This window comes from Aythya ferina (assembly GCF_964211825.1).
Source record: "Aythya ferina genome assembly, chromosome: 2".
In the NCBI taxonomy this organism is placed as follows: Eukaryota; Metazoa; Chordata; class Aves; order Anseriformes; family Anatidae; genus Aythya; species Aythya ferina.
The window spans coordinates 159688990-159704190 of record NC_140297.1 but is presented as its reverse complement, the minus strand read 5'-3'; the positions used below and the strand labels follow the sequence as shown (position 1 = coordinate 159704190).

The following is a 15201-nucleotide window of genomic DNA, read 5'->3' as shown; positions in this document are numbered from 1 at the left end:
TTTTAAATGGAGAGGAAGGAGGAGATGCCCAGCCGCTAAGGGAAGGGGCCGGCAGCTGTGGTATGGGCTGTGGTGGCCGCACTGCATCCCGATGCCACGAACACGTGCATCAATAAAACCCCAAGCAGAGGGAAGTCCCTTCTTCCCATAGGCCCTGCAGTATATTGGGTGCTTGCAAAAAACTCCAGGAAAGTTGGGCCCGGGGCCAGAGCCATTACTGCCTTTACCGCCAGGCAAGTTGGCGCAGGAAAAGGGAAGCAGACGGAGCAATTTATACCTCAACCAGTTTCACTGCACGTGAAAAATCAAAGAGCTCGTGGGTGAGGTCAGATGGCAGGGAGGGAAGAGTCAAGGGCTGAGAAGTCCCCTGAGGCTGGCAGCATGCAGGGCACCAGGATGGGCAGGAGGGAGAGCAAACCTTAGCCAGGTATCTGCCACAGCAGCAGTGCTGCAGGGTCTGGAGGGCAAGGTGGGCTTCTTAAAACCCACCAGCTGTTACTGAGGACTCCCCTTTGTGGTCTTCCACTTCTGTGCTGGGATCAAGCTGATAAGCAGACACTCTTTAAAGGAACTGCTTGGTTCTGCTTACAGGGACTTTCTCCTGCCAGCAGATTTCTGCATTTATCGCTACGTGTCCCCTTGCAGGCCCCAACTGCCTTCCCTTCCTCTTCGCCACACTGGCTTCAGTGCTTCCTGTTGACAGCACCCAAACGGATGCTCCAGCAGAATAAAAGGGTCAGAGGAGTTTTGAGGTCTCCCTATCTACAAATTTAGAGGAAACCCCCTTCTTTCCTGAAATTTCTGGATGCCAGAGCACCTGATCTTACCAGGATTATGCTGATTAAACCTCCGCAGGTGAAGTGCCTCCAGGTTTTCCATGTGTTTAAAAGGATTTACCAGTTGCTCTACCAGACACACCAGCACCCATCCAGCTCCTGGACTGAAAGCCCACAGCTGTGAATGAGAAGCCAAAGTCAAAACCAGTGAGCACATGGGTAGGATTTATGAAGGAACTTTGTTAAAGCTGATGCTCTGAGTGGGAAATCACAGAAACTTTTTGAGAGAAACAAAGAGGGAAGAGGATTAGCTGCAGGATTAGCTGCAACTTGCTGGGAGCAGACATCTAGACGGTGCTTCGAGGCGCTCCTTTAGCACAGGATCTGCTCTGCAACCCCAACAACTTTGAGTTCCACACCCAGCCTCAGAGATGTTTTCTCTTGCAGCCTGCAGTACGTGCGCAGTGCAGGGGAGGCAGGTGGAGACACCAACCACATCTAACACGGAGACGTTTTGCTGCTGCTCGTGTTCCTAAGATCAACACAGCTGAGCTAGCGAACGCATCAAAACCCAGAACATTGAAAGGAAGCAGGCCACAGGCCTGAGCAAAGGAAAGGTGGCTTTTCCAGTATGAATATGCACAGCAGTAAGGGATATTAGCCAGGCTAAACGGTGACCAGGCGCAGAGGCAGTGGGAAAATTAATCTTTGGCATCACAGCAACCAAACCCAGCCTGTTTTACCTGTTCCTGTGTCTTTACAAGAGGAAAATCTGGGGATTTCAGAAGACTGGATACTGCCAAACACAGCACCCACTGTCATAGAGGGGATAGGGGAGACTGGGCAAATACAGAGCAGTCAGCCCAGGCCCCAGTCTTGGGAAAAAATACCTGAAATAAATCACTAAACCATTTGTAATGCTGCAGGGGCTATCAAGGAGAAGGGAACAAACAGCAAGAGCCTTGTGACAGATGGGTGTTATTCCCACCTGTGGCAAGGTGGCAAAATCTGTAGTTAGGGTAAAAATGGTATCTGTCACATACCTCAGCATTAATAAAGCTTTTGGCACTGTATCACATGGCAGCAAACTAAGAAAATGCAGTCTAGCTAAAGTCACAAGCAAATAACTGTCAATGGCTTTGCTGTCAAAGCAAAAGGATCTATCAAACAGGGTTCTCTGCAGCTTGCCATGGCTCTGGTATGATGCAATATTGTAATTAAGAGTTCAAATGATGGATTAGAGAATATGTTGAATGAGCTTGCAGGCAACAAACTGGTAAAATCTGCAAGTCAGAGAATTCTGGGCCACTCTGGTAAATGTAAGTGACGGTCTGAGAAAGAGGATGCAGTTTGGTAAGGATAACACAAAGCTCTGCAGTTAGTGCAGACCCGTTATCTGCACAAATACAGGATGAGGAAATATCCCTTGAAGCAATTTAGCAAAAATAAAGAAGTAGTAATGGGTGCTATAAGAGATCACAAGTTTAACAAATGTCAAACTGGGAGGGGAGGAACTGGGACAGAAAAAGAAAAAGGCCCTGATGGAATTCTGCAGTCCATTGAAAAGTTGCATACTTCACACTGGGAAGCATAAACGGGAGTGTGATGAGATGAGATCCTTCCACCCGGACTGCTGCCTTCTCCCCGGTTTTGCTCTAGGATTGGTTCACATGGCCACAAAAGGACCTTGTAGATAGGATCAGAAAAGTTCTTCACATCTAAGGAATGGTGAAGAGCTGGAGTGAATTGCTGGGAGAACTGCCTCCAGCATCAGCAGCTTGAGCATCATTATCCAGGTGCATCAAAGCACGATGGAAAATATTGTCCTCAACATATCATTAGTGGGGAGATAGGGATGGAGAATGAACTGGGGATAGAGAATGAACTTGTTTGCCTTTCCTGGCCCCCTCCATCTCCCTTCTATCATTGCCATGGAGATGTTGAAGGTGCTGGGGTGCTGGCCACCTTTCCTTCATTACAGCATAACTGTGCTGTTCAGGCTTGACTTTTATACACCAATGCCTAACACCAAACATGACACAAAGATCCTCTTCCACTGATATCATGTAGGAACCTCACTCCAAAATGTGTTCAACCCCCCAGAATACCTCCAGGCTTCCCAGGATCTCAGTCAGCAGTACAAGCTTTAGATGTGCTGAGCCAACAAGTGGAGAGAGCTCTGCATAACGTGAGTGACGTAGGGTTTTCTCCTTATTTCATCCAAGAAAATCCCTAAACGCCATGCAAAGCACCCTCACCATGCATGATGGGGTTCATCATGCATGGCCGGGGGATCAGTCCTGGTGCAGCAGGGCCAGGAAGCAGGCACTGGCTCTGTGCCTGGTGCTCACAACAGCTCACCTGGGACCTGCCCCTGGCTCCAGGGCCTGCTCCAGCACCAGATGCAATCAGCGATTAGATAACCTGCAGACTCTGCTCCCGGGAACAAGAAACTCCTTGCCGTCATCTACAGTGCAATAAAACTCAGTGCAATATTTTCTGTGAGAAAAAAAAAATCATACAAAATCTCTAAGAAAGTTGATTTTGCCTTCTTACACTTATTCTTAGAGATTTAAGTTTCTCACACGTGTGTGCCTGGGTGATCTGGCCAACGTTATCCCTATGCCACACTTAGACAAGAGATGACAGCTATGAAGTGCTCATCATGCCTCTGAGGTTCTTGGCAGAGCACAACAAACTGATTTTGGATTTGACTTTGTTGGCCTTTAGGGGGGAGGATGCTGTTTTGGCTCACTTTGCCTTTTATTTTGCCTCTTCTAGGCAAAAAATTGTGAATTTCCCAGTTCATTTGCTTTCTTTATCTGGATGTTTTATTGCTCACACCCTGTTCTCCATTCTTTTACGTAAGGTCAGTTCCTTGGTCTTCGTCATTTGAATGAAATCAGATACTGAATGCTTAGAGCAGAAAACACATGCCTTTCCGCTTAACCCTTGCACTGCCATTTCTTCTAGTTGCTTACACATGGACACATCATATCCATTTGTATTTCATTTGTGCCAAATTTAGGATTTCTACTGCAAAAGTCCACTAGTCCAGCACCTTGTTTACAGGGTCAGTGTGGTCCATGTGGCCTCCCTGGAGCCTGCCAGATTGCTTGTTTAAAGAGGCACATTTTTGGTGGATGGGATGGGAAGGGTCTGGAATGCCTCTTCCCTCCCCCAAACAACCAGACTTTTAGGTCTTGGCTTGGAGAGAAGAGCCCCCCCCTGCACAGGAACCATTGCAGGGGGCTGTAGAACCTCACTGATGGTTCAAAAGAAGCCAGGAATGGAAAGAAGGCTACACAGCATGGGTCCAAATTTCACCCAGAGGATGGAGATAGGACTGGAGATGGGTATACCTACTACACAGGTCCAAGGCCTGATAGCAGATAGGACTGGAGACAAGGCCACAACTCAAGTCCAGTGGCCATCTAGGAGATGAGTTAAAATACTGATGGTAAAGGTACAAGGTCTTTTCAGGACACAGCTGGAGAAATGCACCCCTACCACACAGTCCAGGCAAGGACAAAAGGCTCAGGCTTGGGCAGGGGAGTCAGTTTATAATGCTGGAGGGCATAATTCTCAAGCAACTTTTCTTTGGAGGCAGTCCGGTCACTCCAGACAGGGACGTATCCTCCAGCAGACTCCCAGCAAAGTGGAGAAATCACAGCAGCACCCAGAGCTTAACTTTTTGCCTGAGTCCTGACCCCTGTATTAAGCTTCACAGTTCGTTTCCTGTCAAAAGCCTTAAATAAACAAGCAAGACAAGGGCTGAGTCATGCAGACCCAAATTAGTAAGAGTGATTTCTCGGATACCGATTCAGCATGCAGCAGCCAGGGGACCACCTTCACCTTAAGAGTTCTGGAAAAGAAGGAAAAATACGAAATATTGATATCAACCAGAAATGAAAGTTCATAAATCCGACAGCCTGACTGTGACTGCAGGTTGTGCTTGGAGTGAGCAGATGAAGGTCTTATTCTAGCAGATACTACAGCCCACAGATCTACCTGATTACACACACACTTTTTCAGGAACCTCAGCAGCTGACTGCTGTCTCAGGTGTGTCCCCACAGGCTGCAGGAAAAAGTGGCATGGTGACAAGGACAACAAAGATGTTGATGTGTCAAGGTGACAGAGGACGGTAGGCAAGGAGACTCCAATGCAAAACAAACAAAGAAAGAAACAAACAAAAAATCTTGTGTCTGGAGCTCCCTTGGATGAATGTGCCTGAAGATCTGCTGGGCAGCTCTGTTCTGGAGCAGCCAACAGGGCTTTCAGGAGGAGAAACATCCAGGGGTGGGATGATGGGGCTGGGATATGAAATCAACCCAATGAGGTGGAGCTGGATGGTGTGAGTGGAAGCCCTGGGGATGGTGCGTCACGGCTCCAGCACCATTTTCTGTGGCAGCACCTAGAGCAGAGAGAGGTTTTATGCCATGCTACCTTGCAGCGGACTGCTCCGAGCAAAGAGGTTTGTCTGTCTGGGGGAAACACACCTTGCAGCAGGGATGAAGATCCTGGTCTCCTGCTCTCCCAGGCAAGGGACCTAAATGCCAGGCTAGAGAACAAATTGTGTCCTCCTGGCCCTCTGCTCTACTAAATCAATATCAGCGTTTAACACCTTTGGCAGGTGGGATGGGACTCTTCCACAGAGCAGCCCCTATCCTCTCTGGCAGCCCAGAAGTCTGAGCTTTTCTCCTAACCTGCAGAGAATGATGTAACTAGTGAAAAGAAAGGAGGTTGTGCCCTTCCTGTGGAATCTATGCAAAGTGGCTTTATCAGATTTGCTCTGTGAAGCCCCTTCTGCTCCACTGAGCAGGGGAAACACCTCATTTGCAAACTCCATTGGGGTGTAGGTGCCTCACAGAGCCTCTTGTGCACAGCCCTGGCCAGGTTCAGGTAGTTCCCCCCAAGCTCTGAAACAGAAAAGTGGTGGTGAAGGAAGCTCTCTGCATGCGGATGCTTAGCAAGCTTTTAGCAGGCCCACATTTCAAACTCAAACTCCCAAAACGTCAGTTCAGCAGTGAAGCCTTGCAGACCTAGTAATTCCTGTTTTAATTGCTGCACCGATCCCTGCTAACCCGCTCTCTTGACCCGTGAAGGGAGCTGCCATTATCTTAATTTCCTTATTTTAGAACTAGCCATTTGTCCCCAGCACACAAGCAAGCCATGTAATGTTTACTCTAGCATCACTTTGTTTTCAGTTCCAGCCACCTCTCCGTTTCCTTTTACCTTGAACAAATCTTTTTACCTGCACCCACCTTTCCCTCGCACAGGCCAAATTCCTGCTGCCTTTCTTATCTCCCATGCCATTTACCACAGCAAACTGGTCCCTAGGCACTCTGCCCACCTGCTCCACTTGTAAGTAGCCTGTAATTATTGTTGCTCCTGCCCAGACATTTCAGTATTACCAGGATGACTACAGATCCCGTGATGAGTTGTGTCCTGTCACTCTGAGGTCCTCTCTCTTCCTTCCCAGAAGTAGACAGGATCCTATCCATGAAGCAGTGGAACTGCTAATATTAGATTTGGGGTTTGGGGAGGAAGAAAACTAGAAAGTTGTAGGCCTTTGTCCATGTCTGCTGGGGATGCGGGGAGCCTACAAGTCTCCAAAGGAACAGGGGAGCAGAAAAAAGCATGCTATGCCTTCCTGACACCCAGAAATTAAACCTTTGATGCTGCATATGATGACATGCCATGAAGTTACTCTCATGTGCACCACAAAAAGCCAGATTGACTCTTACAGACAAAAGTTGAACTCGGTTGTTGGGCACTCTGTGACACAGACATCTTGTGAGCTTATCTGAATGATGGTGCACAGACAGGCTGAATTACAGTTACTCAGGCTACCGCAAAGTTGAAACTTCCCAGATTTTTGGCATTTGAGTTGCAAACCAGAGAATGAAACAGTCCCAGCTGCCTATTTCAGTGGAAGGTATTAGACCACAGAAAAGCACCACTCTGTCAGTTCCTGCTAGAATAACCGGCAATGAGAATTAAAAATGAGTCTTAAGAGAGATGGGGGAAGTGGGAGCTTGCAGGCATGGATTTGGTTTCCAAGTAGAGGTTTCTGAATGCACTCTGAAAACATGGGAGGTGGAATTTCTTCCGACAGGCTCATTTGCCAGGGAATGCTGATTCTGCAGAATTAAACCCATCTGTGGTATACAGAGTTTGTCAAACTTGCATTCCCAGGCTCCCTCAGCAGCCAACTTCACAAGCTCCCTCCCCCAGTACTCTCTGTCCAGCTCATTTTCTGAAGGGCTTTGCTATTTTTGAAAAATTTCTAAAAAAATCCGAATTTGCTCAGCCGAACCTGGGTTGCTCCTGACAAGCTTTCTGGTAGACCACCGCATGCTTTGAAGATCCATCCTGTCAAGCATCCCAGGTCATCCCACGCCACTCCTGCTACTGGGCTCTGCACCTTCAAACTTTCCAGCCCTCTATGTCTAATCACGTTTGGACTCCAGTAAACAGGTCAGGAGGTTGGTTACCTACTTGCATGCAGAGGGCTTTGCATGCAGCAGGTCTGTAAATGAAGAGGAGGCATCATGTATGCAGGGGTCTAGTGTACGTACAAGTTTGTGTATGCAGTGTTCCATGTATGAAGGGAGTCCTGCACACAGGGATTTCCACACACATGGTAAATATGCACACGAGGCAGTTGTGGATGTGTCAGGTGTGTGTGCACACAGGAGATCTGTGCATGTACAGGGGCATAAATCATGTAATCATTAAAGCTGGAAAAGACCGTCAAGATCATCTGGTGCAATCATCAGCTACTACCAATGTCACCCACTAAATCACGTCCCTAAACACTATGTCCAACCTTTCCTTAAACACCCCCAGGGACTCCACTACCTCCCTGGATAACCTGTTCTTATGTCTTACTGCTCTTTCTGAGAAGAAATGTCTCTTAATTTCCAACATAAACATCCCCTGGTGCAACTTGAGGCCGATGCAGTAGGTCCTCCTGCATGCAGAGTTGTGGATGCGGCGGGGGGGCTGCTCATGAAGCACGTTGTGCACGGGTGAGGCCCCGCATGCGGGGGGGGGTCCTCCAGCTGACGGCTCTTCCCCCACGGAAACAGAGGCGACCGGAAAGCGGGGAGGAAAAATCCTTGAAGGGAAAGCAGCGAACTGCAGGACCAAAGCATAACTACCTCTCCACCCGCACTGCTAACGGTGACCCAGAGTGCATAAAAAGGGCATAAAAAGCCGCACCCGCGGGGGTTTGGTTGGTTGGGGTGGGTGAGAGGACGACAGGACACGACGCTTTCCCCGCTCCGGTTCTCCGGATCGGGGAAACGAAACCTGGCGCGGCCGGGGACCAGGAGGGGGAAGGCGGCGCCGGGCGCAGGGGCGGCCCGCTGGGAGGAGCTGGTGTCCTTCCCCCGCCTCCGCCGCCCAGCCCTGCCGCCAGCCTTGTGCGCAGCCCATCTCCCTGCGCAGCTCGCCGGCCCCACCGCCGCACCATGAAGGCGCTCCTGCTCGCCGCGTTGGCTGCGGTGCTGTGCGTGGAGAGAGGTAAGAGGTGGGGGCTGCTTCTCCCCTCCTCCCACCTCTTTTTTTTTTTTTTTATATATATATATATATTTTTTTTTTTTTGCCCAGCCCCCAGTTTGGGGGAGAATTATTGGGAGGGGGGGATGCTTGGGGGGAGATGCTGCGTCTTGCAGTGGGTGCTCTGGAAGTTGGAAGAATGCGGGAGGTGGGGTGAGGGTTGCGGAAGGGCTGGAGGGGCAGGACTGAGCCGTGCTGGGGGTTGGCGGAGGTTTGGGGTGGTGGGGGTCTTCCCAAGACCTGCCGCTCGGCAGTGTCCCCCTTGCAGCAGGAACTTTGGGGCTTCCGTGCATGTATTTATATGGGTGTGTGTCTCCAGCTGTGTACGTCTATATTTTGGAGCTTTTCCCAGTTGCAGCTCGAACAAAGACCAGGGATGGCTCCGCTCCCCCTTTCGGTGCAGCGAGCCGGGATAACGGCGCTGAAATGGGCTGAGATGCTGCCGAGGGGAAGAAGGGTGGAGGGGAGATGGAGCCCAGCCCCGACAATGGCAGATGGAGCAAAGTCTGGGTAGAACCACTTGTGACCCTGGCTCCTGCCGTTCCCCAGCATCCACAGGGACAGCCTGGGGTTCATGGCGTGTGGGGAGGTGACCCCCAAGGGAAAGGGCCCTGTGGAGCACTCCTGGGGCTGCCACTGAAGCTGGGGAGAATATGCTTCCTGTTGCTGGGTGTTAAACTGCAAGTTGGCCAAGTCACAGGTCCGTAATCCCCATGACTCCATTTCTGCCTTTCCAAACTCCATGGGGCTGTGCAAAACCCTGTATTGTTTCCATATGTCACTGCTTGGAGAAGCCAAACAAAGAGCAAACGGGAGAGTTCTTGGTCGTCTGAGACTCTGGCTCAGGAAACACAGACCCTTCCTGCCTCCCGAGGACACCAATAAGAAGAAACTAATTGTTTTCTACCCTTCTTGCGCCCCCCTCTCCATGGGGTCCACGAAGCAACTGGCAGTTCAAGATCTGGGTCTCCATCAGAGCCCAGCTGGTGTGTGCTCAGTTCCAGCCGGGCAGTCCAGGCCCAGGCAGGAATGGGGTTAATGCTCTCCCCCTCCCCCAAAAAAAACACCTTTCAGCATAAGAGTAAATTCTCAGCCAAGCAAAAGGGTTTCTTAACCAGGTTGCCTTTTCCCCGAACACTTCCAGCATATGCAGGGAGTTTTTTTTTTTTTTTTTTTTTTAAGAAAAGCTTTGCCCACTGTTCAAAGTGCCCCGAAGATCTGGCATATGGATCTTGTCTAAGACCAATGTAAAGGAAAGAACATTTGACATAGAGACCGAACGGAATTGCTGCTGAAGTAACAGCATTTTTCAGTGGGGCCGCTGAGCTTTGGAGCGAGCTCTTAAAGGCTTTTTTTTTTTTTTTTTCCTTTTTCCTGCATTGCTCTTTGCAAGAATGGATTCAACCTCTTATCTGAGGAATTACCCCAAATGATCTGCTCTTGGAAGCCCTTTGTTCCTGCAAAGAGCTGAACAGCAAACAAATAAACACATACATTCTTCACATTGAAGAAAACCGCCTTTTCTAGTTGGTGAAAATGAGGCTTTTCTTATGCATTGTTCAGACTTAGGCTTTTTTTTTTTTTTTTTTTTTTTTTTTCCCCAGCCTTGAGCTCCAACTCTTAGCTCTGTCTCCAGCCGCGTAAAATAATTCTGCTCCCCTCTTGTGCCTTCTGTCTAAGGCACGCAGCCTGCTTGCTCTCTTCACTCTGCAGTGGGTCCTTTAGTTATCTGTTTTGCTTAAGCAGAAAGCAGCAGGAGTTAAAACTGAATGGTTCCTCTCCTAAACTATACCAAAGGGCTCACCCATCCCGGAAATATTTAGTCTACATTAAGGCAAGGAGTAATAGGTGTGAAAAAGGACAGGGTGTGGACAGGACAGCGTGTTAAGAATATAGATTTAGCAGTAGAAAGTGTCATGCCTAGAGGCGTTTTTGTTTGCATATACAAATATTTCAGATGTGTTCACATTTGAAATCTTTAAGGCTTAATGTATTAGCACTGCACCGCTCAACTTGTGCATTCAGCATGGTGAGCAAATACATACGGGGACACATGGGCTGCCATAATGTCCATGGGAAGCCTATAATCCACTTCATTCCTGCTTGCAGATGATTCCCCTGAGGTGGGATGAGTCACTTTGCCTCCTTGGGCCTCAGTTTGCCATCAGGGTGGTTGCAAGGGGAAGGGTTTGGGACAGGTCACCTGAGACTTGAGAGCAAAGACATGGGGAAGAGGGGAAAGGGAGAGAGCCAGGCTTCTCTTCAAGGTCTCAGCCTGAGTTTGCAGCTGAGTTTTGGCCAACAAGATCAAAAAATACCACGCATGGAAATGCTTTGAGGTTTCAGCAAGGGATGACAACAGCCTGCAGATGCAGTGGTTGGCTCCCTCCTCCTCCCCTCTCCTAGGGGCAACGTCCACTGACGAATCTCACCTGAGGCCTTTGACTCAACCGGTGGCCCTGTAATCCTGGCTGCACTGTGTAGGTTGTGGCTGCCGTGCTGGCATGCTCAGGTAACTCTGCTTTGTTGCAAGGATCGTTGGCAGACTGATGATCATGGAAGGCTGTATGAGACAGACCAAGAAATTCTTGCTAGGGGGTTGTGGTGTTGGCTTTGTCTCCAGAGTCATCCAGCTGCTCTGGCGTGACATTCAGGACCTCCCACTAACCAGCTTTAATATGTTTTCATGAGATATGCTATTATGTTTTTGTTTTCATCCCTTGCCTTGGCTGTGGCTGCTCAAAAGTCATTCTTCTGAGCACAATTGTTATTTTTTTCCAATTTTCCTGTAAAGGGCTTTTTTATATTTTTCTGAGAGAAGCAGGATTGAGAAGGACCTCAAGAGGTCAGGCAGGCCTGTGGCAGAGCAGGACAGCTGTTATTAATATTTATCCAACTTGCTCTTCAAAATACACCACAGCAGGGACTGCCAAGCCTTAGCAAGCGCTATCAGGGCTTCTCCAGCATCACCTCCTTGGGAAAATCTGTTTGTCCTGGGGTTGGAAGGGGTAGGAGCAGGAATGAGGCAGCCTTGCGCTTCCCATCCTGAATTTGCTTCCCCTCCATTTTGGATCCTATAAACACGAAAGAGAAAGGCAGGCCTCACGGCAAGGTTTGCAGAGGGCTCCAAAATCAGAGCCCGTCAAGTGTTGGGAATGGCCCCGATCTGTCTGCATATGTAGGTCAACAATTGCAGTGTGGATGTGAAGTTCTTAATATGTAAAATACAGAGAAGATCATCCATCCACTGCCAAATACACAAGTCCATGCTGAGTCACTAGTCCAGGCAGTTTCTGCGACCATTTCCCTCCGCCGAATGCCATTTCCCAATCTTTCCCCTTCCTTGGATGTGGGATGGGAACTAGTTGGTGCAATCCATCCTGCTGGTGCAGGGTTGACCACATTGGGGAACCTGCCCTGTAGGAAGTCGTGCTTCTCTGCTCTTCCTCTGCTCCACATTAGAAAGGTTGGTTGAAAGCAGCATGCTTTCATAGTGCTGTGACTCTCAGGGTAATGGGGCACTGCAAGTCCTTGCAGGTCTTGCTGCAGCGCTGGGCTTGCTTTGGCTGGGAAATTATTTCTACCATGTATGTTAGCTCAAGTGTAGCCTAAGCTTTGTGCCCTGCTGCCAAAGGCAGGCCACGAAAAGCTCGAACCTGTAGTCACACCTGGAGCAGTTCCCATTGGTGTCCAGGGTAGCAGAGGTGAATAAGCCCAAATCTCAGCATCCAACCTGCAAGCTTGAACCTGCCTTTGGGTTGGCAGCCACTGCTTGGACCAGCTTTTGGTGCAAATAAGAGCATGCCATGAAGCACCAGGCTGACCCGCAGTTGCATTGAGGCTTTAGCTGGCAGTTAACCCAACCGAAACCTTAACATTTATCCCTTGTGCTTGAACCCTCTGACAAATTTGGGGGCAAAAAGGCTATCACAGATTGACGCAGCCTGAACAGCAAGCATGGCCTGTGGCTGGATGCCGTGAGTGCTGTGTGCTGGAGGTGGGGACCTCTGAGCAGTGATGTCTCCCCACCAGTCCCTAACTGAGCTGTGCCTTTCTCTTGCAGCCCACACACTCGTCTGCTTTTCCTGCTCGGATGCGTCCTCCAACTGGGGCTGCCTGAAGCCTGTCACGTGCGGGGAGAATGAAAACTACTGTGTGACAACGTACGTCGGAGTGGGACTTGGTGAGTCTTCCTAGCTGCTCTCCGGGATTACATGGGGAAGTGCGCGAAGGTTTTCCTTCCTCTGGCTGGAGAAAGGAGAAAGTTCTGTGTGGCAGCTGTGTCAGACCACCCTAAAGGCATTTTGCAAGAGACGTGCTGCCAAACCAAGTCACATTAAAGCCCACGTGTCTGCACTGATGCCAGGAGTCCGAGGGGAACTTAGGGGTGGAGAGAGGAGGTTGCTGGTGAAAGGGTCGAGGTCGAGGGTGTTGCAGGCTTCCTCTGCAGGAAAGGTCCAAGGTTACTCTTCCTGCTTTTGCTCTGTGCTAGCTTGTGTTGTTTGTCTCTGGGTCCTGCTCGTGATTTTTTGCCCTCTGTAGGCATGGTGGGATTGCCAGGAACTTGCAGCTTCCCTCCCTAAATGCCTGCTTTCCACAGAAGAAAAAAAAACACCAAGAAAGCTCCGGGGGATCTCCCAGGGAACCAGCCTGCTCTGGCAGGTCTCCTGGTGGCACTGCAGAGCTCGCATCCCACCCTGGCTTGCCCTGCTCTCCCTCAGCCTCTCCTTCCAACACGCAGGAGGGAAGAGTGTTGCATGCCCGAGTTGCAGAGCCCATAATGTGGGCGGCTTGTGCATGCACAAATGGAGGCCAGGAGCTTTTATAAACCTGTCATCTTAGCACACAGTGCTAATGGCTTCCTATTTCTTGAGCTCGCTGCTAAATGTGAGCTGCGCCTCACTCGCAGCTGAGCTCGTAACACGGCGTTCGCTCACGAGTCCCTCTCTGGCTTTCCCCATTTCACTTGAGGAGCCCCAGGGTCAAGCTTGAAGTGGGATTTTTGACATTCTCCACCGGAGCTGTGGCAGACAAATTTTGGCCAGCAGCCTGGAAGGGCTGTCCCTGGGTTGTACGGTCTCTAGGGGCAGTGTGGAAAGTAGGTGGGGGTGTTTCTCGAAGTGTGTGGGCTGGCTGAGGTTGACGAGAAGTGCTACATCCTCTCTGTGCTGCATGTGACACTCTAGCTTTTTCGGTGCTGTTGTTTCCTCTGCAGAACAGATCAAAAGGCTGAAAGGTTTTAAACCCATCTGCTTTCTGTTTTTCTTCCTCTCCCCTTCCCCACTGAAATTCAGGTGGCAAGTCCGGCCAGTCCATCTCCAAAGGATGCTCTCCCATTTGCCCCAGTGCTGGGATTAATGTTGGCATAGCAGCTGCCTCCGTTTATTGCTGCGACTCCTTCCTCTGCAACATCAGCGGCTCCAGCAGCGTGAAAGCCAGCTACACCGTCCTGGCCTTGGGCATCCTGGTCAGCTTCTTCTACATCCTCAGGGCTCGTGAGTGATGGGGCTGGCCGAGGAAGAGCCGGTGCCCTGGGGACGGTGGGGGCACCCCCGGCGAGCCCACCTCTGCAACGTGGTGCCCCGTCTTCCACGGGCTGCCGCGGGTCTCATTAGCCAATATTTTCTCTATCACTGCCCACAAGGAGATCCTCTACTTCTCAGCAGGCCTCCGCGGTGGTCGTTTCCCAGACTTTATGCTCTTCCAGCATCAGAGACCTGGGCGGTTGGGCCCAACCGGTCTCCTCCTCCTCCTTCGGACCTACCCCGCTGCACTCTTGCACCTCCCGGTGGATTGTTTCGGAAGGGTTTCTGCTTTTTTACCTGTTTCCCCCAGTTTCTAAGGTTGCTTAAATCAAGGTTGGGACTCACCACGAAACGATTGCCCCCAGACACCGTTCCGTCAAGCGTTCAGATGGTCCTGCCTCCATGGAGATGCCTGGCACCAGCGTGCCCCAACACGAGGGTGGCCCAGGCACGGGGAATGCATGACCCCAAGGGAGACACATTCCTGGCCCCTGCAGCTGGAGTCTCTTTTTATAAATTTCTTCCAACCCTGGGCTGACTTTTTCTGGAAAACAAATGACGTGTACCTTGTCCCTCTGAGCTCTGTAAGTGCCAGACCTGAATAAACATGCTCCTGTTGTTACCTGAGCTGGGACGTGTGCTGTGTGTTTTTCCTTGGTGCCACCAGAGAGATTAGGAACACTGTTACAGAAAATACAAATGTTTTGCACAGCACGAGGGCCTCTTACCCTATCGAGCGGCTTTTGAGTACTCCATCTCAGCAGTTCATCTCTGAGCAGCAAGCTCACCTTCTCCCTGTCCCTCACCTTTCTGATAAAACACCCCATGGGCAGCTCCTTTCACATCTCTCAAGCATCGCCTTTTCCAGGTGCATTTTAGTGACAAGTGCCAGCCGTGGTTCTGAGTCAACCCCATTGCTCCTAACACTGGGAATAGGACCTGTACAAATTAGTCTGCCTGTTACAGAGACTTGGTGCCTCGATTTCCCAGCTTACAGACTTGGGATGGTGATAATGGAGAAAACTGCAACACCTAAAATGATCCAGGGCAACAGGTCTGTTTGCAAAATCTGGTCAAGTCTGAGGCAAAGAGGTCAGATATTTAATTTCAACCTGCAATCCGTGGACGGGCTGATGGTGTGTGTAAGGAGTACGGAAGGTGACTTCACTGCCAAACCTGCCATTCCTGCTGTCCTCCAGATCCCAGGATCTTCCCAGGTCTCTCAACAGCGTTGCTTCTGGAAGCTCTCAGCTCTCCTGGGGGAAATGTGTCCTCCTGCTGCCTCTGCATTGTGCTGGTTTATGATTATCTTTTCCTACATACTAGACTCCAA

At 50.1% G+C, this 15201-nt stretch overlaps 1 protein-coding gene across 1 annotated transcript; it reads left to right on the top strand.

Annotated features, from left to right (window-relative positions):
• The first annotated feature begins 8013 nt into the window (after positions 1-8013).
• On the top strand, positions 8014-14495 carry LOC311431189 (lymphocyte antigen 6E). The gene is made up of 3 exons (XM_084508491.1): positions 8014-8307; positions 12407-12526; positions 13638-14495. Exons 1-3 carry the CDS (start codon positions 8256-8258, stop codon positions 13844-13846), a joined length of 381 nt encoding a protein of 126 aa, XP_084364617.1. The 5' UTR covers positions 8014-8255; the 3' UTR covers positions 13847-14495.
• Positions 14496-15201: the final 706 nt, after the last annotated feature.

Excerpts from the sequence above, each read along its gene's own strand:
- LOC311431189 (XM_084508491.1), top strand. The coding sequence starts at position 8,256 with ATGAAGGCGCTCCTGCTCGCCGCGTTGGCTGCGGTGCTGTGCGTGGAG. Across the intron at positions 8,308-12,406 it reads GGTGCTGTGCGTGGAGAGAG|CCCACACACTCGTCTGCTTT; the intron begins GTAAGAGGTGGG and ends TTTCTCTTGCAG. Across the intron at positions 12,527-13,637 it reads GTACGTCGGAGTGGGACTTG|GTGGCAAGTCCGGCCAGTCC; the intron begins GTGAGTCTTCCT and ends ACTGAAATTCAG.